At 39.6% G+C, this 25,304-nt stretch overlaps 1 protein-coding gene across 1 annotated transcript in view; it reads left to right on the forward strand.

Moving 5' to 3' along the window:
* Nucleotides 1-24,364, forward strand: part of Task6 (TWIK-related acid-sensitive K[+] channel 6) — a 144,321-nt gene extending 119,957 nt beyond the window's left edge. The window contains exons 2-7 of the mRNA XM_031990137.2: nucleotides 10,539-10,669; nucleotides 11,326-11,679; nucleotides 12,442-12,597; nucleotides 13,050-13,225; nucleotides 14,014-14,343; nucleotides 15,123-24,364. Coding sequence (XP_031845997.1) covers nucleotides 11,553-11,679; nucleotides 12,442-12,597; nucleotides 13,050-13,225; nucleotides 14,014-14,343; nucleotides 15,123-15,437 — 1,104 coding nt within the window. The 5' untranslated portion in view covers nucleotides 10,539-10,669; nucleotides 11,326-11,552 and the 3' untranslated portion in view covers nucleotides 15,438-24,364. The remainder of the gene's footprint in view (nucleotides 1-10,538; nucleotides 10,670-11,325; nucleotides 11,680-12,441; nucleotides 12,598-13,049; nucleotides 13,226-14,013; nucleotides 14,344-15,122) is intronic.
* Nucleotides 24,365-25,304: the final 940 nt, after the last annotated feature.

Consider the following 25,304-nt stretch of genomic DNA (forward strand, 5'->3'; position numbering starts at 1 on the left):
GAAAGAGGAAAATTGGGGAGACAATGGCTTTTCGAGCTCATTGCCCGAGCCCCAATTATTCGCTTGTTGATATTATTGATGCAACCTTCCGAGTTCACTGCCCTCGATCACATGGTCGCCCCGCTTACTCACCGCTAATTTTTCGATCGCTCTTACACTTACGTTACTGATTATTTTTATTCGACATCAATTTTCCTCCTATAATTACCTCCAATCGATTTGTAAGCTTCAGCCATCGGCGTCCGCCATTGCAGGTAACGAATTGACCCCTTAACGTATTATTTACTTTCGCTACCCTGTAACATTTTATTATCAATCATTTGATAGAAACGCGAAAAAATTGTCCATTTCACTGTACGTGGAAATTTACTTTGAAGATTATTAAATTAATCTAGAAATCCTCGTCGTGAGTCTCATTTGTTGTATAGCGAGGGTTTAACAAGGTACTTACGTTTAAGAATTCTTCAGTTTTCTTTCAACCGACATCAATATGCAAGTATACAAATTTTTTTGAGTACCGATAGAAACAGAGGTGTTTTCCCATGCGAAAACGCGACAACGGATATCACGACGGTTTCGCATCCATGTTGCGGCAATGTCGTACGCTGGATAACTTGGAGATAACTGAATCGCGAATCCGTGAAAGCTGCTAGTTTGCGCCGGGAAAGCGGCGTGTTAATTGTGATTCCGCGTTGAATAGCAAGCTGAACGTGCACGCATTCGATTAAGATGATACGCGGCGGGATACGTGATTGCAGTTGCCCGCGTTTGCATCTGGATTCGTTTCTAACTGGTGCTAACACCGGTACAGGCGGATTTAGGGATGGTATTGATTGCGATTGGACTGTGTACCATTACGTAGCATTTTGGAATTTCGCTGAATAGTCTGAGAATAAAGGATTATAAGAAAAATTTTCATCGAAAATTGATCTTCTCTTTAAATTTGATCTTTTCTAAGTTGGACGATAAACTTAGAATTTATTAGGTTATCACACTGAGCACAGTAATGGTTGGACAATAACCGATTCAAATTTCCTCTTCGAATGCCTGTTATGTCTCCGATTTCTTCGCATTCTCAGGTTGAGATATACTGTTTCCCTTCCTGCGTTTCAGGAAGATTCAACGCGAAGACAGGGAAATCGAGAGATCGAATGTTCCTTCGACTGACATGCCGAAGCTCATTGTTTCACGTAATTCAGTAGGAGTCAACGAGTCCCTGCTAGAACGGACGAGATACAACTAGTGCCATTAAATGGGTGACCTGACCGAGACGACGACACTGTAAAACCGATACGCGGAAACAGTAAGTCATTTGACACTGCTTGTCTAGGTGTCGCAATTTCCGCTCGCGTAATTAAACATAGAAGAATCGAGCAAGCGTTCGTTAATCAATGATACAACCAGAAGCAACTACCGATTATTCTGTGAACAAAAAATCCGATGTGTTTTGTCGCGTTGCATCCTGATCATTTGAACTGTAATTGCCGACAGCCGTTCTCTAATAACGATACTAATTAAACCGTAAACCGGTTTTGTCAGAGGTTGATCTGCGGTTAGAAAAAAGCCCAAACGATCGATTAGAATTGCATTTCCAAGTGGAAAGATTGAATTCGCGCACGATCGAGCTCGCGCAAGCGAGTGGCAGCGGTCGTGCACGTCCCAAGAACAAAGCGACAGGATGATACGGTTCGCTCACGCACGTATGAGAGATTTTTATGCTCGAAAAATGTGTTGAACACAGACGCCCGGTGCACTGGTGTCAGCGACGACCATGCACTTTTGTAAACGATGAAATCAACGATGCGCAATGCAGCGTGTGCACACTGCAGTACCCTCGTTCGATTCTACGAGGCATTCTAAACCTGTCCGGGTATCGCTTTCCATTCCTCAAAACAGGAAGCGTCGGGAAATCGATCGCCGATTAACCGCGGTTCCCACGGCTAATTACACGCGTTTCGTATGAAAAGGGGAAGGTCGGCGAATGGATGGACCGATGTTACTCTATCAATTGCATGAGAATATCTGATGCTCCGATCGAATTAGAAATCTTCGGTTATTCTTCCGTTTCTGAAAAAGTAATCCTTTCGTAACCAATATTTGCTTGTCTAAAACTTATCAGTGAAGCGATTATTTTCAATGCATGCTAAGAATAAATGCATCAAATATAAGTAAACAATCCGATGCGCTGAATAAACGTCTTATCTTATTTTTAACGATTCTCAATTGTAAACACAAGATACACATTCACACGTCACACGTTTATAATAACAACTGTCTATTTAAATTCTGATTTCCCACCGGTTCCTACAAGATCGCTAAATAATTCGCGAGCGTCGAACGTTGCCTCCAGAACAAACATACCCAACCCACTAATTAGTAACATTAAACCGGGTCCAAGCCAACGGAAGTCATTTTAAAGTTAAATACAGGGGATATCCGTTACAATTTCGGCTCGTTTACACTCCGTTGTTATTTGCCGCCCGCATCCCCCGGCAGGCGTCGTAACCCCGGCGCACCGGTCGTTCCTCCCTCGCAGGTGAAAAATCGTTCTCGCGATTCCAGTTGCGATCGTTAGGTTGATTTATGCGACCGCGGAATTACCGTGACGATTCGGGCGGAGGACGAATTGGACCAGACCGATTCCCGTCGGATGGGAAACAACCGCGGAGACAAATTTCTGCGGCGAAAGTAGAAAGAAACAGCCGTCATATCGAAGGAGGAAGACGGAGGGAGCGACGTGGATGAGAGCTATGAAAGCAATTTATCGTAAATTCAATAAGACACCGAGAGGCCAATCTAGTCCGACGGCATGAGCGTTAATTTAAACCGGCGGGGACAATTTGATTTCGCTCGGCGCGGAGAGCGAGAGAGAGACCGCCGCCGGGCAGAATTGCCTGAACTTATCTCGCCGATTGTCCGATGACGAATTGACCCGCCTTTTCTGAAAATTTTTCATCCGCGACGCCGAACGGAAAGCGCTTTCCCCGGGCGAGAGGTAAGAGTTGGCGTTTTTTTCGGAGCGACGCCGTCTTATTGAAAAGTGGAAAGTTTCCGAACGATCCGGGCGAGCCGGCGAGAACTTTCGTGACTTATTGTGTATCACTGTTAGGTAAATACAGGGCTTCGGGAAGAGTCTTGCCGTTTTGTTTCCGATGTTGAGTTTGTATTGTAAAGAAACGAATGAATACGATGGGGGATTGCTGGAAATTGTTGGACGAGAACGACGATGTGTATTTACTTTGCTGAAATAAGCGATTTAACGGAAGGAAGACTGTTCTTGGGGCTGTTCGAAGGGATCCACGAGACTTTTTGAGTGGAGCAATAATACAATTACAATTTATATTATTGAATTGAATACTCGAAAATCCTATAGAGTATCGTGAACTTTCAGTCTTGTGTAACGAAATCATTTAGATCGATCCGAACACTCGGAATTTGATATTACAAACAGCAAATGTGTTTACTGTTACTCAACAATACAGAATAGAGAAGACAATGAAAAATCTTGTATAGTATTACAAACTTTCCATCGTATCTAATGAAATAATTTAGTTCCTTGTTCGCAGCTTACGAAATTCGGTATCAAAAGAAACAAATATATCAATTATTCTCTCAACGAAGGGAACGGAATGGAGAATAAATATTCCGCGAGAAACGTTCAATAATTCATAAAAGGGAAATCGATGCGTTTATCGCGGCCATTAATCCACGCGACCACTTGAGCAGCAGCAAAATTATATCGCAAAAAAGAGCGTCGGGGGTGGGCGGTGATACGGGGAAGTGGATGAAACAAAAGCGATAAGACGGAGACCGTAATCTTAAGTCGAGCGATCTCTTACCATTGCAAATTCGCTTGGCAGCGGATTTCCAAAGCTCTCGCGTTTATCCGAGGCCAAGGTAATTTCCACGGGACGCTGGAACCTGAGACGAAAAACGGAATAAGCAGGATAAGCGGAAAGGGATGGGGTGAGAGCGTGTACAGAGCAATGTGAGATGCCGCGGGGGGTGACGGTCTGGGACAGTCGGAAACGAAGCGGAAAAAATGAAAGAACAAAATGTGTTGGTGGAAACGGCGATGGATAGAGGGATGGTACTGTAGATACTTATTGGAAAAGGAGGGTAGATACTGATCGAAGACTACTGGCGTGAAAGTCCGAGCTGGAACGAGCTACGGACGCGGAAGTTGCTCGTACTGAAGGATTCTTAACGTTCTACGGAAACGGAAACTGTAATCGATCGAATCCTCTTCGATGAAGATTAACTATCTGAGACAATGCGATAACTGTGAACTTCGAGAGGGTTCTGTACACGCGAATAAACGTTTGGAACTTCCCTTAACCCTCTACAGGGAGCATACTCTTTCGTGACCGTAAAAAGATGTGTGTGGTATAAAATTAACAAATTCCAACCTGTGAATACAAATTATTAATGTATTCGATAGTTTTAATAATTGTATTAGAACGAATATACCTTATAATTTTGAAATTACAATGACTTATGACGCTTGTATAAAAGTTTAAGTTAATTACTTAATTTTATTCGTCACTTTGCTATGCAACATGGAATAAATCGACAAGATGCCAATATATGTGACTTCGAAGTCACACGGATTTGTAGAGGGTTATCAGGATAATTTAATGAGAATATTGTGACTTGTGGATCAAATTAATGTTCACCAGTTGGCTGTTCCAGTAGATGTTTGAATATGATTTAGTATGTTCACGAAGGTTTACGAAATAATAATTGTTTGACATTGTTTGTTCCATGACTGGAAAGCAACTGAACGTTTTCTGACTAACGCCTGACGATGTGTCGGGAATATGAACCATGCGATAGCTTTTGGGTGACTGCAGGACAATTGTTTCTGTGCGACTGACTCTTGAACATTTCACTCAGCCAGCGGAAAGTCGGGGAATAGTTACATTGGCACATTCAGTTGCAGATAGTTACCGAATTCTAAGTTCTAATTGGTTTGACCCTGGAGGTGACAATAGTGGACTAGGGTTTCGACGGAATACGGAGGAAAGGTATTGTTACGTAACTGTTGTCTGTATGCGGGTATAAATAAAGTGGCCAATTATTGTTTCCGGATGACGTAAATACTGCCGTTTTCAATTTTTCGTCGACCTGAGTAATGGGAGAGAGAATTATGAACTTCGAGGGTAATTGTTCCGTACAGTTCCTAGAATTTCGAAATATGTATAGTGGAGATTGGTACAAGATCTGAACTTACGACGGGAACACCAAGAAGAAAGGGTAGACACAGGTGGTCCCGGAACTCCAGTCACGAAGCTCCGCGTCCCTGGGCACACATAGTTTTTGATACAGTGACAGAAGTACTGAGGCAGCATTATCGTAGCTTTGACTACATACTTGACGAGGTACGTGCAGGCAAGAATATTTATTAGATAAATTGTGAAACCGTGTACTCCACAATGAAAAATTAAGAAATATATGTATAGGTATAACGTACTTATACTGATTCAAACAATATTTCCTTTCAAATTGTTCAATTTTCAAACTAGTATCTTGAGTAAAGTTAGTTTAAGTTTTTAACGGAGATAGGGGAAGTAATTTGTACTAATGTAACGTTTAATAAAGTTCAACGAGGCTTTCAGTAAATAAAAAAAGGCTCAATTCTCAATGAATCTAGAACACTATCGTTGTAACACAGTTTCCTTATAACATTAAAAAAATGACTTTCCTTTCACAAGAGCAACGCTGGATTATTTTTATACAGATAACAATACTACTGAAAAAACTTCGGTACGGTGAAGTTATACAAAATCTCATTGCACACTTTCCCCAAGCAGTTTAACCGAATAATAATATTAATCCTCAACAATTATGCGAAGCTACCGTGAAACCCCGCTGCGCGTGAATTAAATACTGACACAAATTCAAGTATAAGAAATCAAACTTAATACAAACATTGAATAACATCTTTAATGAAAATAGAAGACTAACATTTCTACCGGAAAATAATGCTAATACGAGGAACTGATTCAAAATCAGTTTCGCGATATGAAAATGGCCTGAAACCTGCGTTCATTTTATACAGAGTTATAGAAGTTTACGAATAAATTGAGCAGCAAGGATTAAGCAACGGAGGTGGATGAGGGGCGGGGGGTCACGGGACATTCTAAAATTCCTTAAATGAAAGATTAACGTCAGAACTAAAGGGATAATTACAGGCCAATGAGAGCATTCTCAGGCATTTAACATACTTCCAAGTTTATCCCATAAACTAGTTTTCCGGTGGCCTTCTCAAAGCAAACTTGGAATTAAGTTTGCGCTGGGAATGTCGGTGTTCCCGGGTTCTACGTCGTGTTCAATGTTGAGTGCGCGAGCGACTGTACGGGTGCGCGGGTGGGCGAGCGTTAGAATATGCTTTTAACGGTAAGCATAAACTCTGATTATATAAACTGAACTCCGCGTCGGCGGCGACTAGTTGTATCAGCGTTCCTATCGGTTAACAAAATGCGATATCCAGGAGGCTGGAATTGGAAACGATACCGGCAATATTCGTCGCTTCGTTCGCGGTTCTTGCGCTAATTCAGAGCCGCGAGACACGAAACTCGACTCATTAATGTTAACAAACTATCAATCCTGATCCCCGGGGATCACTTAACGGAGACGGAAACTCTAACAAGTTGCCCGCAGCAGCTCAAAATATCCGGCGAACGCGTCATTGTGCCGGTAATAAGTTGAAAGTTGTTCAATCGTAGCCAACCGATACCGAAATGGTACACCACGAACGTGATTTCTAATATGCAAATTATATATGCCGCAGAACATATTGAATCATGGCCCGACAGAATATTCTGCATTTTGCATAAATGATTCCGTTGACTGTTCTGTCATCCGAGCATTCATCGGTTCGCTATTAATATTCATAACGAGATTTTTTTGTTTATAGTGAACCATCCCGTTTTTCGCATTTATTTAGTTTTTAATAAACCACACCGACGAAGCGTTCGCGTCACGCTTGTGCATTAACCGAGCGCATCTGGTAGGGTGTATTCCAGAAAAAAAAGAAAGATTGGGAAGGACAAAAATACTGGCCGGATCAATATCTACCGTCAAATATAAACCGAGTTTCGTGGGCGGCCAATTTTAGATCGGTGGGCAGGAAAGATCGGCATGAATCCGCCGGTGGAAATACACAGGTCTCGTTTCCGAGTGGTTGTCGTCCCCCGTTGCAAATTTTATGAAGCCCGGATCTCGAATTCAGGAGGCTAAATCCCGTCAAGAGAACGAATTAGCTCACAGCCGGATTATACGAGCAGTCACACATCGTCCTTGCAAAATTAACCTCAGGAGTTTCATCCAGGTGTTCCGGGCCAGCGTGTGACCTCAGATGTGCTAACGAATTTACAGTCTCACTCAGCATCGTTCAGAAACAAGTAGTTTTCACTGGTAACTAGATTCGGGAGAAACTTTATTTGGGTAACAGACAAAAACGACAGAGGAAGCTCGGTATTCAAGAACGATCAAACGAATAAAAATATATCCGACACTTAATTGTCGACAATGAATAATTTCTAACTAGTGCGATCTGCATTAACGCCCAAAAATTCCTTTTCGAAATTGCGATCTTAATTAAAGATAGCAGCATCTTCGCTAAAACTAATTTCATCTTGAATATACTTAACTGCAAACGACCGAAGATAGTGCGTTAAGTGATCTCGCTTAAAGCTTCTCGTTCTCAAAGTTAAAGCGGTTACAGACGGCTAATGGTAATGGTATTATATGATAAAACAACTAAAACCGCGGCTGTAATGCGGTCTGTATCCAGCGTCTATTCAGGCGTAGAGCGAAACCAATTACACCGACGATTGGAACACGGATCCCGCGTTTCAATTATTTTACTCAGAGGAGATCCGTGGCAATCTTATCTGCTTGCTCTAGATGCATCCCCGTTAATCGTTGCCCCGTATGTAGTAAATACTTCCAGACGGAAGAGCGGTACAATGGAACCGAGTATCGGGCTCGGCGCTCGGTCCTCGATACCGCTCGACACTCGAGTAATTAAAAATTGTAATTGAGTCCCGCCGCGGCGTCAAAGGAAATTAAACACTTGACCGAGACACTTCCGACGGCGTTCCCAGCGAAAAAGGAGTAGCTCCCTGGAACGGCGCGACGCGACGCGACGCGACGCGACGCCAATTATCCTGTTCTTCGCGCGAACCGCTGCCTCACCCCCTTCGCTGACACCGTGGTATCTCGAAGTTGACTAACAAACAGCCACTTACGAACGGAGAGCGACTATAGTGCCAACGTCGGCTTATTGGAAATGCCGCGATCGTATCCCCGAGTGGTGTAATCGAGGGCTTCTAGGTACCGAGAGTACTTTGGCAGCGCTCTCTTAAGGGGACACTGTGGTCGAATCGTCACGATCTTAACTACCATGTCGCCGGATATGAAAATATTTTGATCCGTGCAGTCGATGCTCTTGACTAATTAGTATATAGAGAAATTATCGATAGATAAACCTCAAGTGTAATAGTCTTTTAGTAGTATTCATTATCGAGAGCCAGGCGAAATGGAAACTTATGAATGTCAATGCTATAGTTTGATTAACTCGACTGGTTTGTAATGGTTTTGGTAACGTAATAAATTGATGAGAACATGAAATGTACAGAGCTACGTGTGCGTTTAGCTAAATATTTCAGTAGTACGTATCAGTAGACTTCCATCCGCAGTACATCACAGGATTAGTTATCAGTAAATAGACCTAGCCTCAATATCGGAGACTACGTCGGTCGGGATCAAGACAGAGCTACTAGTCAATAAACGATCATAGAATCGTATCCACCGTTGTCCGTAATCTCAGCGCCAGACCCAAGCAGCGCAGCTGTAAAGGGAGAACACAGCATTACAATCGATTAAATGGGATATTATAGGATCCGAGATATTGTCCTGCTATGCCAACCAGCGACAGTTAACTGGAAATCTTGAGGATCTCTGATTGAAAACAAGAATACCGTTGTTGGGAAGGATACAGAAGGATCGCGAGCAGGGAAATACCATCGCCAGGTCCGAACGCGAAACACAAATATAACTACACACGTGACAATGGCAGCTGCTGTTGCAGCGGCAGCTTCGCGATCATCAGCCGGTGACTTTCACCGATAAACGTGGCTAACGCGAAGTAAAGTGTGGTCGTTCGTGACTGACAAACGTGACATGGTCCTCGTCACAAAGCGCCGGCCATTAGCGTAAATCCAGATTTAATAGGCTGAGACGACAATAATGAGTATACCGTGGACTTCCCCTAATGCTGGGTATGCATAATTCATAGGTCGTTGATAGCCGAGAAAATCCATTGGCAAATCGACAATGGTCGGATGACTACTTCAAAGTGCATACTCGTTGGATTCTGAGTGAATATTTTTTAGAGACAGGTGGAGTTGAGGGGACATAGGTATACAGAGACATGGACCAAGAGACATCTTAATGGGAGAAATGAGCAACCCCTAGAGGATACTAATAAAAACAAAATATTGTTAACATATAAATATAAAAGTAATAAGATTGCTAGATTACTTTAAACGTGACATAATTCCCTAGTGATTTGGCAAGCTAGAAAAGACACCTAGAATCCCATCAGTGCTAACCCTGATCTCTCAGAGATGAAGAGACGTTTAAGATACGTGTTATCGATACGATTTCTTTGTAATAGGTTTACAATCAAATGTGCATCCTTAAAATATCTTATTTTTATACAATGACTGTGCAAGTATAAATATCAATCACCTTTCAGGTGTATAAATATCATTCACCTTTCATGATGAACTTTATCAAGACTTCGCTCGATATTTAACCTGCCGCTGCTTTAATATCACGTAACACAATCTGCTACTTTATTTTTCAGTGGATCATGAATTCGATGAGTCATCGTTTCCGGAAAATGATTTGAATGTGAATCATTTGGATGAACTCGTTACAACAAATCTGGGCGCATTTATTTTTACTCTTTTCCAACTGTCTGCATGTTGATGTTATGATTCTTTGACATATAGTTTTCGCGCCATTAATCGATGTCCATTAAAGTGAGAGATCGTGGTACCGACGTGGGCAGAAAAAGCACCGATGCGCAGCCGGGAAGGGCGACGTGGAACAGATTAAAAGTGCACCGACTTGCAATTTTTACTCGATTTCCTATGTAGGACGTACTCTTTGACATTTAAAGAAATAATCGGTATTAACGTGATAAGGTGTTAGCGTGATGTATTTATATTCCTTGAAAATATGATTTATTACGGATTTCGTAGCGTGAAATAGGTTACACTCTCATATAACGTTTGATTACTGTTGCCTTAAATCGAAATATAAAATTTGTCGAAGATCCGCGTACTTTATAGAACACTCTGAATAATATGAACACAAACTTACAAAAACGTTTCTCCAATTAATTTCTTTAACAAAAATCAAACGAACCGATCTTCAGCGCAGTAATCAGATTCTTCCAGTAATATGTATCTTTAACAAAACCAGGATGAGTCATTTACGTAAATTCCATTTGTTAATTTCAGTCGGCACTGAAACCGTTGGGCGCTAAACTGAGGAATGGAGGGAACGTGGCAGTGGGAGCAGCGAAAGCACTGCCATATCATTCTGCTCAACCCTTTGTCGTACGTAAAGGAGAACCCGGAACAGGCTGCAGGTGAGTCTTTCTATATCAGCAGATTTTTTTGCTCGTGAAAAGTACCACCCGGTCTGAACTTGCTTAACGAAGAAAAGAACTATTCTCAAAAGAGTCCTATTTTAGTAGCAAGGACGATTATGCGCTTTTATATCTATGGAACCCCTAACACCGTAACGAGACTAACATTCATGGCACAGTTTGTAAGAAAATCCTTCGTAGTCCCTCGAATCTCAAAACCAATGTACATATCCGAACTTCCATGGAAAAGATCCTACGCTTCCACGTGAAAACGGTTCGATTTATTAGTAGGACAACACTAGAGAGCGTGAGAACATTCTAGTTTGGTTCATTCAGTTCTTCTTAAACTTATAAATTTACATCGACTTCTAACGTAATCTTGACTTAAATTACTGTTTCAAATTAAGAAGTATTCCTTGGTGAATTCTCATCTATTGCATTTTTATCTACATTCTTTATGTATCGTTTAAATAGAAGCAGTTTTGTTAAGAATGTGATAGTAGCATTTTAAACACAGTTTCTTGTACAATAGAACATCGTTTGTTTCTTCGTACATAAATTTCTTTGTTGAGAACTGTTAGCGAAATATGTTGGTTTAAAGCTGATGATGAAATTAATTTGTTAATCGTCGATGATGATGTGAACTATATATTTAGATGAACGAAAGCGGCTACAAGGTAGTGCCTGCAAGGAAGAAGACACCCTGAAGAAGAGGAGTCGCGTGCCGGGTCTGTAGCGCTCGGTAAGGAAAGAAAGGGCCCCCCGAGCATCATCAAGAAGGGGAAGGGGTCGACATGGGCCCGGCACACCAAATCGTACTCCACTGAGCGATGCAAGTAGTTAGGGCCGGGGCCCTGCTAGTGAGCATGTGGCTCACTAGAGAATGAAGAAACAAAACGTCCGGACCCTATCGTTGATCGTCTTCACGTTCACCTACCTCCTCGTCGGCGCAGCAATCTTCGACGTCCTCGAGTCCGAGACGGAGAAACGACGCAAAGAAGCATTAGACGGTACAATTCTCATTATCAGTTTGAACTCGATCAATGAACCGTGGATTTTTATGTAAACACAAGTTTTTACTAAAATTTAGCAGAAGTTTGTACACAATATTAAAGATTCTATAAGATTTGAATTAAAGTAAAGGACTAATCGAATTTCTTTCAATTACACGTAACGTGGAGTTTTAGATAATTAAGTGTATAATAATCCACAGTCTATGTTTCCTGAATAAATGAAAATGTATAGTATTCGATGTCTTGGAACGCTTTAAATCGAACAAACTTTAAAGAAGCCTCATTCCTTAACATGACTTCTAGTTTGTTGGCAGTAGAAACAATCAGAAGTCTCACCGGTCGTAAAGCTTGAAAGTGTCTCGAAGTTTTCCCCTCTGATCAAATAGTTGTTTCCTGTGTTTCTAAAAAAAAAAAACACGGGACAGGGTAACGAGAGTTTTACCACTTCCATAAACTCGGATCAGTTCAAAGGGAATCGGCTTAGAACGGTTGAAATGTAATTCCTTTAAAAAGTATTGATGCCGGGTCGTCTTTCGAATTGAAGACATGTATCAATGGAACCTCCGGCTGCTTCTCCTTCACCCCATTCAATCTTTCAACTCTGAACCTCAAGTACACCGAGCCTTAACGAAGACGTTATTTGTTAAACTTCGAATCTAGTTCAGCGAAACTGACCGGTGAATAGGGGAGAAAATAAAGATGAACTCGTGTCACGGAGATACTCGATTAATGCGAGGCCTATGTTGGTTTTTTTGACAGCCATTGAAAAGATGGTTATACGCAAATACAATATAAGCGAGGACGACTTCAAGATCATGGAAACAGTGGTGCTGAAGACGGAACCTCATAAAGCCGGTCAACAGTGGAAGTTCGCCGGAGCGTTTTATTATGCAACCACGGTCCTCACGACTATCGGCAAGTATTCGACGAAATATCATTTTCCATCATGCTGTCACTGTTAAAAGCTATTTCACATTTAACATCCGTCCATACGATTGCATACAAATGCAGACGTCTGAATATTATTCAACCCTTACGAGAGATGTTAAATCAAACAGAAAAATTTACTTACAGACAGATTCGTGAAACATGTTACGTTTAAACGTATTATGAGAAATCAAAATATAGAAATGATTTAATTTATAATTTTCTGTAGTAATCTTTACTGTAACAAAATAATCATTTTGTACAGTTAATAGAAATTTCCTTTAGAGATACTTTCTACGGATATTTCGAATATTTTTATGCTAATTTTCTGTAAACACTTTTTGCATAAATGTTGTGTTCAATACGAACTCACGATGCATGAATGTAATCATTGAATTATGGAACAAGCATTTACATCGGAATCGCGATACAATTTTCAGGTTACGGACATTCAACGCCGAACACCATAAGCGGTAAACTGTTCACGATGTTCTATGCGATCGTCGGAATCCCGCTAGGACTCGTAATGTTCCAGAGCATAGGAGAGCGTTTGAATAAATTCTCGTCCATCGTAATACGGAACGTAAAGAAGCTTCTTAACTGTAAAGATGTCCAGGTAATGCTACGAATTCCATTTACCCAGCGCATACTCTGCATGAGAGAACGACTGCGATATTGACTCTAATCAAATCCGAAGTTTGAACGAGTTCAACTGAACCCGTATGTCGCGACTCGCGTACAGATTCTTCTCACAGAGTTAGATATATCGGATTTCTGAAAAATCACTCGTGGAAGTGTATAAAATTTAAAGTGTTAATTTTTCCAAGCAGTAAAGAAACCAAAGATGTTTTAATTTAAGTTCAACAAGGAAAGAGTATAATTACACGAAGCACAGTATTGAGTACCCTGGTCCCCCGTTGAGTTTATCCGAACTCGGATGAAACTACGTAAGCATGACCTACGCGTGTCTCAGCAAATTTTACTACACCATACATAAAAAAATACTTGTGTCACTGGAACGACGTAATTATAAACTTCTTAAAGTAGTTTCACCAGAAACTAGTTGGCCATAAAAAATTGCACAAGTTGCTCGGAAGATTTCGTTAATAATTACGCCGAGCTTTTTCCCAGGTTAGGGAAGTTAAAATATTCTATTAAATATATGATAAAATATTCTCGCAAGGAAGAAGACAAAAAATAGAGAGTCAATATCGTATCTAGAACGGTAGATCGTAGATGCTTAATTAAAATTCAAAATTGTTATGGAATGATTATAAAAAAATGGAAATCTATTTGAATGTGTACTAAACAAAACGAAAAAGAAGTTCAACTAATATTGATAATCAAATAAAATTCAAGTTCCTTAATTGTAGATAATGTCCATAAAAATTGTGTACTTTTCAGGCCTCTGAAATAAACCTTATCTGCGTGGTGACAACCTTGTCTTGCTTAACGATTGCGGGAGGTGCCGCGGCGTTCTCTAGGTATGAGGGGTGGTCATACTTCGATTCCATCTATTATTGTTTCATTACACTGACAACCATCGGCTTCGGCGATATGGTCGCGCTGCAAAAGGACAACGCGCTAGACAACAAACCCGAGTACGTGATGTTCGCCCTGATATTCATACTGTTCGGCTTGGCTATCGTCGCAGCCTCTCTCAATTTATTGGTCCTGCGATTCGTCACGATGAATACCGAGGACGAGAGGCGGGACGAGGCTGAAGCTCTACAGGTAAGAGCCTTTATAAATCCCCTTATTGTTAAATACAGAAATAAATCATCGAAGACTTTTAATGGATCGCGACCTACTCACAAAGAACTCGGAGGGAAATTGCTTTAGCAGCTTTATAAACGTACAGTTAGTCACGAAAGTCTGTAACATAGGTAAAATTTTAAATACTCGTAACGAAAAAGAGATTTTGGATATTTTAAGGCAGTAGAGTCTGAAACTTATATTTTCTTCAAGTTCATTAAAGAAATCCAACGAGTTCTTTTTCTTCCTCCTTTTCATTGTAAATTCAACCGGAAAGTTAACGAGTTATTAACCCTCGAATGACGAATATCGTTTCAACCCTTAATATATATAGATTTCAAAAAGGAATTCTACATTAAATTTTACATAATACATCCACATCTATGCACAAGCAAATAATTATATAAATCAATAGATAAATAAATATACAACTAAAACGACTACCGCCAAATGAAAACTACCCCGCATTCGTCACACGAGGGTTAATACATTCGTTAGCTCAATGCCCTCATCATCATCCCCTGCGTCGAATCGATACAAGAAAAAGCGTCCTGCTACCCCCTTACGGTTACGTCTAAAAGCCGCTAGAACAATCCCAAACGAGCAAAACAGAAAAGAAAAACGACGGAATCGTTCAAAGACATTTAAATAGCTTAACAAAACAACGGCAAACAACATATCCGTAGCGTATAACAAACTCGAAAAAGAGAAAACAGAACGGCGAGGAGAAAAAAGAAATCGCAATTGTTATGACGCAGGCTGCGCAAGAAGCACCGCGCCTGGATGGCGACGTAATAATGGCGAACGGCTCGATACTGTCGGGCCAAATAGGCAACCACGGTGACACGATATCGCTGGACGACGACACGTCGGTCTGCAACTGCCGCTGCAGCGGCTTCCAGAAGAAACGACGGAGACCACGGTTCACGGTCCGCCGCTCGCCCGGTAAGATCTCGCACCTGCTGCCGATGCAGCAGCTGCCCACGCTGAATATACACACCGAGCATTGCGCGCCGCCCCCGACGCCGTTGCTGCAACTGCCGCCGTTGTATCAACATCGAGCCAGCATCTGACGATCGTCGATCGTCAGCTTGATGCCGCAAGAACTGCCGCGACGGGTCTCCGTCTGAGACTTCATCGGACGAGAATGGGATAGGCACACGAGAGACAAAATAGAGAAAGGGGCGTAAAGAATGGGGAAACAAGAGAAGGTAAAGAGAAAGAGAGCTTTCGCCAGGCGACCGCTTCAACGAATTTAATCCTCGATGACGCTCTCACCCGCCTCTCCTTCCTCGCGTCCGCGATCAACCGTTCTCCAAGACCGCGAAGGCACCGGAAGTCCCTCGGGACCAGAAAGAGAGAGAAAGAGAGAGAGAGAGAGAGAGAGAGAGAGAGAGAGAGAGAGAGAGAGAGAGAGAGAGAGAGAGAGAGAGAGATATTCTAGCGCTCGAGCGCGCGAAAACCGTTCCGCTGAGCCGATCGCTAACCGTTTTCGTTCGCCATGTTGTTTTCCGCGCTTCGTGCTCGCTTGCGTCTTACCGGAGAGACGAGGCTTGGTTACGCGAGGTAAACACGTATCGTCGGTGTTGTTGAGGTATAAATGTTTCAATTGTTCGGTATTTACGCGACGTAGGCTAGCATTAGATCGTTAATCGGCTTCAATCAGTCAATCCCTGGATTTGTAAATTTTTCTCGCGGCGCTACTCTTGGAGGACTTCTCGGAAGTTTCTCGGGCTCCGTTAGGTTTTAGAATGTACTTAGGTGACCGTTGATCAGGAATTAATGAGCGGACCTTGCGCGACCGACTGTATCGGCAGCGTCGTCCTTGATCGAGTCATCGGTTAGACCTTTTTTATTGTACGGTAGAACGCTGTCTTCTTCATAGTAGGAGTAGAGGTCATTAGGAATACATGAGTACACTTAGGTTTTAGAATCCCATGATCGTACAGTTGGCGCTGGTGAATGTTTCGGGTGGGGGTGGTCTTCTTTTGGAAAAATTGATCTGTTTGGTTAACGCTTCGACTACCCTTCGATTAAACTGAGTGTAAACATTCTGCGAGATAAAATGTCGAAAAATTTACTAAACGCAAAGCATGCTAAAATGTGTTCTGATACGAATTGGGAATGTTTTAATTCTTCAACTATATCGCTATAAAAGAAAGATAGATCAATATCTCCGTAAGGACCCCATTCACACCGAAAAATACGATCAGTGATAACTGCATGAATAATCGTGTATCAAAGTTACTTCGAACAACATGATTTTCAGTTGATCTCTCTTGAAGCAATTCGGTATCCCCTCGGTCGAAATTAGAAACGAGAAATGTAAATATTGACCGCCATAGAGCATTAGAGTCCCATCGCATTAAAAGTATTTTTCATAGTGACTTCCAGCTATCTCTAACTCTAGGAGCCAGACTTCGTAGAAGCCGTCCAAAAGTTCGATGAAAAACGAAACTTTTAGGATCGTACCGGAATATTTTCTGCCCGTTGGCGTTCAGCCGAGGTAACTGTTTCAGGTGTCAAAACTTTTGTTTTCTCTACGTTCGAACTGTACTTCGCGTTTTACGAAGCACGACACGGTTGTCGCGGCGAATCGCAGAACTGACGAGATTCTAGATCGACGTTCCAGCGGACGATGATTTTTCCAAAATTCTAACCGGAACGAGGATCAATGTTTCGAGTGTTTTTTCCCTGTGTCTCGGAGCTTCGATTATGAGTTTCGAACGGTTCAAGAAAGGAAGCGAAACGTTCGACGAAAAAATTACCGATTGCCCTTTAACGAAGTCCAAGTGCTTCCGATTGTTTTCCAAACACGATCTTCCAATGTTTTGAACACGTCGTTCGCAAGATACGTAATTTCACGCGTTATGGTAAGTTACGTAGCGGTGCAATCACTTCCATTCTGAAAATGATTTAACTGCAACCCAAAAATAGGGGAGGATAGAATCTTGTCACGGGTGCGATCAGGCGATGAACTGAACTCTTTAGAAGCAACTGTTGTGCATGTACAAAAAAAAGAAAAGATAAAAATACGGTGTGCGAGTGATCATGTGTTCCGTAGCCGAGAAGCATTAATTTAAAGAGACGAAAAAAAAAAAAGAAAACAAAACAAAAGAGCGCGAATGAGGCAGCGAGAATGACAGCAAAGTATGAATCCGCGAGTGCGTGAGTGCGTGCGAGAAAGAGAAAAACAGAGGAGGAAAGAGATAGAGGAAAAAAAAATATATATATAAATATATCTGCGTTCACACTGCTAAAGAAGAGAGAGATATGTATAAACAAGATATATACACACCGAAAGACATATACATAAAATGAACACGACTTTTTCATTAAGAAGGCATTTTACAATTTGTATATATGAACTATAGATATTACACGTACGAATCTAGGTGTACGAATTAAGGTGTTTCGATCTTACGATGTGTATAAATAATATACTTGCGAGACAACATTATACATATATATACATATATACACATATATATACATATATATGTATATATAAATATATATATATATATATAAATATAAATATTATATTATCATTACAAGTGCGCGATTAACACGAAAAGAATCCCCATTCTCGATTTTCCACTTACTACCGTTTAATTCAATGATCCATTGATCGTTTGACGAGAGAGATCGTGGCCGTAAAACTACGTAGGACTACTTAGCTACCAGATAGATCACCGCCACGCCGCCAGGATGCTCGGCCCAGGAACGATAACGGTTTAAAATAATTAAATTACCGACAAAAAAAAGAACAAAAAGAAAATGGAAACTATAAATATATACATATAAACATTATATCTAACGAAGATGGGAAGCGAATCCGGAGAAAGAGAGGGAGAGAGTGAGAGAGTGAGAAAGTGAGAGAGAAAGAAAACGAAAGAGAGAGAGAGAGAGAGAGAGAGAGAAAGGAAGCCGTAGATCACGAGAATTAAATATCGTCCCTTGATCTTATTGGTTTACACAGTTTAACCTACGGAAAGTCAATCCATCGAGACACAGAGCACCGGTAAATTTCCGAATAGATTATGAGACGCGTCATACTATAGTCGAACACGAGCGGAACAATTCTCTTGCCTTTTATCGACAAGTAGAACGTATTCGAGTATTTTTAAGACATACACTGGATTGCACATACACGCGTAGCGTTAAGTAGTGGAAACTCTTCATTTTGCCCCACACCGGCCTTTTTCGACGATTCCAACATGGCCGACAGGAAGCGACCGACGCGACAAGCACAACACTTTGTCGTTGCATTTTCACCCTGTTTCTCTTTTCTTTTCTTATTATCATTATTTTTCTCTTCTTTAAGTTTTACCGTTACTCGCCGCCGCGTCGCATCGCTCTCGCCGTGTGTTGGCGCGGGTTATTCATTCACCCTTAAATCGATTGGAACGTGAATTGTTAACCCATTGACCGGGGACGACGACTTGACTCGTCCTTCGTATTCTTTTATGTATCTTGGATATTTTTTCTTTTAACTGTTTACTAGGGAAATCTAGACTCTTATGTTAGAATAACACGGATAAAGTGATTTTTATTTAGACTCAAGGTTATGTACAATGGTGAACGAAAGTATTTGTACAGTGAGGAAATTTTGAGAGATATTATTACAATAAACACGTAAACGAATTTCTATATATATAAATATCGTCTTCATTTGTGTAGACTATTAGTTGAATGTTGTAGAATATTCATGAATGTAAAGTATTTATTTATGGCCTACAAATACTTTCGTCCCTCAATGTAGGTGCTGATGATTGCTCGGTTAACGGGTTCAACTTTTCGCTATGAGAACAGAATTAAAAGGAATTCGTCCATAAAGCAGAATTTATTATACGACGAGTTGGCTATGTATATGTGTAGTAGCAAAAATATCGAAGGCATTAGTGATTTCACTGTAGCTTGTGTTCGTTTGAAGTTTTCCAGAACGTTTCATCTATTAGAAATATTGTAATTTTAATTGCTTCAGAATTAATGACTTATATATATTATATATATATAGTACGAAATTATATATATTCATTCGTACGGAATTGATCAGAACGATACGAGTATTTCGAGAACATACATTTTTCAAATGATAGGATCTCTTAAGTTTCGCCCGGTTTAATATTTATGTTTCAAAGCTAAAATCCTAGATAAAATTGTTTCAAAGATTTTATGATCGAGCTGTATTATACCTCGGACCTTAGAAAATTATGCAACTCGTCGTACGATAAACCGTAAAGTGCATTGGCCACTTAACGTTTCAGATAAAAGGAATGCTTCAATATTTTCAACGAATCTTTAGAAAACTGAATCGAATTTTCATCGAACTGTTTTAAATAGTCAACCATCCTGGATGATTAATGAATTCTTTACGAATGCCAGTTTATTTTTTGAAAAAATTACGGTTATTGAAACTTCAACCACTGTGAATAGCACTGAAAGGTTGAGTTCTAAATAACCGGCGTTCATATCGGAAATGTTTACCAGAAGTCGTTCCTCATATTTTCCAGAGAGCGGTTTCATTAAAAGTTTCTAGAATCGCGGACACAAATCACTGGCACGAGTTTCCATTGCGCTTCAAGTCGTTATGGCGATTCACATTCCACGGTTTAAGGGTTAATGGAAACAATAAACTACAATCGGAGTTGAAGAAAACGTAGCCGCGTAAACGGAAGCGTTCGTGATTGGTCGAACCAGCCGTAGATAATTTGATCGTGCGAAATTGTTCTATCGGAGAACAGAACACAAGATAGAAGAAGATGAAGAGGGAAATACATTCGATTGATTTTACGCACTTATTATTAACTTAATTATACCTTTTCATTGCAAACTCGGTATAACGGAATGAACGAATTACATTTGTAACATATTAGGGTAGGAAGTAACAACGATCGCGTCGATTGGAATGAACACTCACGACACTTAAAAGACTAACGAGGTGTGCGAGCCATCATGAAAACGAATTCGATGAATTCACGGGTGAATCACAATTTCGATCATCGTCGAGGAGGATTTCATTTCGCGACCCTCCGACCGAACAACATGATTTTTAATCGTTTATACTGGTTAGCAGTAACAGACGATAGCCTGTTTCGAAATTACAAATTACTAATTATACTAGTCCGTCTAAGGTCGATTATCTTACCCCCGCCTTCCCAATCACTTGCTCTTAAATTAGATGATTATTCCGTTGGATTTAACGAGGACAAAGGAATTTTTTAATCCGGTACACATGTGTCTTTTTTTTCCTTTTTTTCGTTCTCAGATGGACGATGTAGCGCGTTAAGATAATACAAGGATTAGAACTTTCGGATAATACTTTATATTTCCAGCAAGATATCCGTAAAGGATAAGTGAGCTTGTGTAACCTTGAATCTTCGAGTCTAGCGTTTTAGAGATTATTCTTTGTGTGTTACTGTTTCCTTTCTGTTTTTGTTTCTTTAATGTTGTACGTGTAATGGAAAACGCTTAACGAAACGATCGATGGAGGAGGATTCGTTTTACGATAAATACCAAGAGTTTGTCATTAAATTCGTAAGTGACGTTGCATATCTGTCTGTTCTACGCGCTCATTTATAAACCACGTAATGCGAGGCCGCAAAAAAATGAAAAATCAGAATCACACATTTCTGTGGAATCGAGGATGTTTAAACGTACACCGGAATCAATGAAACACGCGATCGAAGAACAACAACGGCACAACTGCACAAATATGAAACGTGTAGGTATTTGCGTAGCGAGCAAAAGCGATCAGAAAATAATGTCACTTCGCAATTAACGAACGAATGTTGACGAAGAACAGGCAAGTATAACAGGAAATTAGTTCAGACTAATTTATCGATTGCGAGAGAGAGGTGTATCGGAACCCGTGGAACTGGTGTGATTGAAAAAATGAAAAAAAAGAAATAGAGGAATCTCGTACGTTCCGACAAAATGCAAGCTCAAAGAAATGTAACGAATTATATTAAAGTGCCATCGTTTTCTTATGCATGTTTAAAATCCTTGTATTACTTTGGTAAAAACGAAAAAGGTGTTTCAAAGATCGACAAGTTCTAGATAGTTTCCATTAACAGAATTAAAAATTTCGTCGATAGACCATAACTATAAATAGCAGATAATCTATAATCAGTAACGTCATCTCGTCGGCCGATTTTCGGAACGCTTCGAAAAGAAACCAATAATAGTCCGATTATTTTTATCATCGACATTCACGCACTAACCAGTGCATCATCGATTGATCACGATTCTGATTTTCCCCGTTCCGATAAAGTGAAACTGATCATTTCCAAAACAGTGAAGTCAGTTCAATGATTATATAAATGTCATCGTTAAAATATAGATTGCGATTGATTATTGTTCGAGATAAGCGCAGTACAAATGGTCACAAAAATGAGGAAGATTCACGAAACAAAACGTTAACTCATCGCGAAGGCTTACACCCGTCACCGAAAATCTTTCTATAACTTATGAATAATCATGTATTAATAAATTAGTAATGCGACTACAATTTGGATTTCCACATCTGACTCGATAACATTGCAAATCATTTTTAACAGAGACTACCATTTCTAGAAACTGTATGATAAAAAGTAACAGAGAACTGATAAAAATTTTACTAATGTTAATAAAACTTTGCATATATACATATAAATAAATGAATAAATAAATAAATAAATAAATAAATAAATGAATGAATAAATAAATAACTAAATAAATAAATAAATAAATAAATAAATATATATATATATATACATACATATATATAGATAAATATCCAGTTCTTTGTTTGACGGAAAAGAAAACTACTATGACAAAACATTTTACAAGTACGATTTTAAATAGCAGTTCAAATTATTCACTAAAAAATTGTCTCGAGACTTAAGCGTCACACGTGCGAGGAGATGGTGCCGTTTGTAGTCAGACGTGTGGTTCGTTCAGACGGTGATAGAATTGCGTTTTTTCTGCCCATCCTTCTTCCATCAATGTTTCGTCATTTTAGCTTAATAAAGAACAAAAAAAAAACAACAAAACGAGATCTTATCGATACGGTGTGAGATGTACGGGATATGCATATAAATTTGTCAACGATCTTCGACCAACGCTAACTTAATTAATCTCGATATTGTTGGATAAGCGTGACGATGTTAAGACAAACAATCAGTCATTCCTTATATTTGACACAGAGAAACGGGAGAAAAATTCTTGCCATTTTTCCGAGATGATTTAATCAAAATTTTGGACGATAACGATTTATCTCTTGGCCTGATGTAGTTCAATTGAAACTCCATAAACCGTTCGAAATATTTTGAATTTCATTCTCAACGGATATCCCAGCAACAATTCGAGCAATTCGAGAAACAATAATCTGTAGACGGCGTATTAATAAAATTTTAATGAATTTTGCAAGAATTTTCACTTCGTATGTTTTCCCCGTTTGACAATTCAATCGATTGAATTACAGAGCATGTCGAATACGTGATTAGCTCGAAAGTTTAACAAATGTTTAATTGGTCGTCCAAATCTCAAGAAACTCGGAATCGAAAGAACGTGTCGTCATCGTATTCGAGGTAACGTATTTATTAGTTTCTCTCCTAATTGAAGTTTTTAATGGAAATCGATGTGATCATCAGTGTTAAGGAATATCGTTTACCGCAATGCATTTCGAGCGACACGTTACCAATGACATGTTCTTTTACCGTCGATTTCGATCGAATCAAAAGAAGAAGAAAAAAAACTCGTCAGAGTTAAGAGAGAAAAAATGTGAAATAAAATGCATGTACGTATACACACATACACACACGAATATATTCAGCGGCGTGACCGCGAGATTTCAACTTCCCGCATTTTTAACTTTATATTAGTAGATTACGAACACGATGATTACCATTAATGTTACCTTACACGAATGTAAACAATAATATTTGTAATAGCTGTAAATTTACAATTACGGCAGAACTCGAAGAGATACGAGATTAAACGAGGAAACAATTTAGACACACATTCACGCAATTTTGCTATTATTGTTATAGCATAAAATGTAAGTAAATAGTTACGAATTTAACAAATTAATTAACTATATATGAGCATCGAAGTAAATACAGTCTTGTCGCGGTTTTATCGACAAACGCAGCCTTTAAACTGCGATAGATCAAGGAAATACGTCGAACGAAGACACTGCAAAGAAATCGAATGACGGAAAGAAGAACTGAACATGGCGTACTATATATTTTCCAAACGTTTCAAACAATTAGTCCTAGTACACCGTTGGAATTCATTTGAATCATTCTATTAAATAATTTCATGTTATTGTATAGGAACAGTATTTCTATACGTTTATTAACACGATCAATTCTTATCTTACGATTAATACATTTAATTCGAAAGTATAATTAACTCTTTCATACTAATAACTCTGTTGGATCGCAAAGACTATTCGAATCTTTTTTATAGTGTTTATAATTTACCGAAACGATAACTATACACAACAGAGAAATCAATTAGGGATTCAAAATGAGGAACGAAAGAAACGAAAGACCGAGAATCTATAGCTGTACATAAGAGGAGGATTGGCGAATGCTTTCTCTGATTAATTCATTATTCCAAACGAGATATCTTATCCCCCGTAAATATGTAAAAAAAAATTTCCATTTTGTTTTTACTGTTGCTTGAATACGAACAAAAGGAGTTTATTGATACGAACAGATGCCTGGAAATACTGTCACTTGCGATAATCACGATTACTTGTAAGATAACGAAGCGAGGTCCTCCACGTTGGGGAGACAGGTGAACGGAAATAGAAAAATCCCATCGGCTTGTACGGGTACAATTTTCTCGAATACCGAAAGAAAAGAGACCACATATCCCTTGTTTTCATGTATTATAAATAGAGCACCATCGTTGCAAGGACCTTTAGAAGGTCCCATCCTCCCCTTCCTCGAGATAAAAAAAAAACGAAAAAAAAAATACATTGAAAAAAAAAATAAACGGATGAAAAGTAATGTTTAAAAAAAAAAGAAGCGGGACAAGAAAGGAAATAAACGATCGATGAGATGATAAAAGTGAACATATAGAACATGGTAACAGCATGTATGTGATCGAAATCGATTCTCAAATCTGCCTGCATACACCGCCACGTGTACCGACGTTTAAGTGGATCGTAATTTGTAAATTACTATGGACTTCCTAATTATATGCTGGTATATGATAATACATGTGCTCTGCCACAATAAAGCAGTTTTTTTTATCTAAAACGAAGACCGTCATTTTTATCCTGACGAACCACGGAATTCTGTGCACCCTGCGCGACTAAATATTAACACGTCCGATGAATAGTAATCATAATCAACTGATACATTTTACTTTCTATTTAATTCCATACAAAATACTCGTTATCCTTGACGACACTGTACGTGTTAATATATATGAGTCGCTCCTTTCATTTTCCTCTATAAAATATAAATTTTATGGACTTGCATTTCATAATTAAACGAAACTAGATTCATAATGAAAATTTACAGCGGCTGAACGTTTCAGAAATTCTAATTTCGTGTTATACCACCGCTTTCACTTACATGGGTTATGCGAATGCATTAACGCTTTTCCAGGTCAAGATTCGAAATTTACCATTTCCACACGATCCCCTGAGATTATGCTTCATCTGTGTTCACCGCCGCTAAAAGAGGCTAGTTTACAATGTAAACTGTACTTTACACCACTCTGATAGTAAAATCAGACGAGGCATGAAAATGTACAGAGAAAAGACTTCACGGAAGTGATAAATTTCAGATTTTTACCTGGAAGGCATTAATATATATAATCAACCGGGCATCTATTCTGAATGTACGAAAATTTAGATCTACTTTCGCATTAGTGATCTAAGACTTCAATAAATGCGAATTGATCGAATTTGAAAACCTTAGAATAAGAAAATAATT

The sequence above is a fragment of the Nomia melanderi genome, chromosome 9, assembly GCF_051020985.1.
Source record: "Nomia melanderi isolate GNS246 chromosome 9, iyNomMela1, whole genome shotgun sequence".
NCBI classification, from domain to species: domain Eukaryota; kingdom Metazoa; phylum Arthropoda; class Insecta; order Hymenoptera; family Halictidae; genus Nomia; species Nomia melanderi.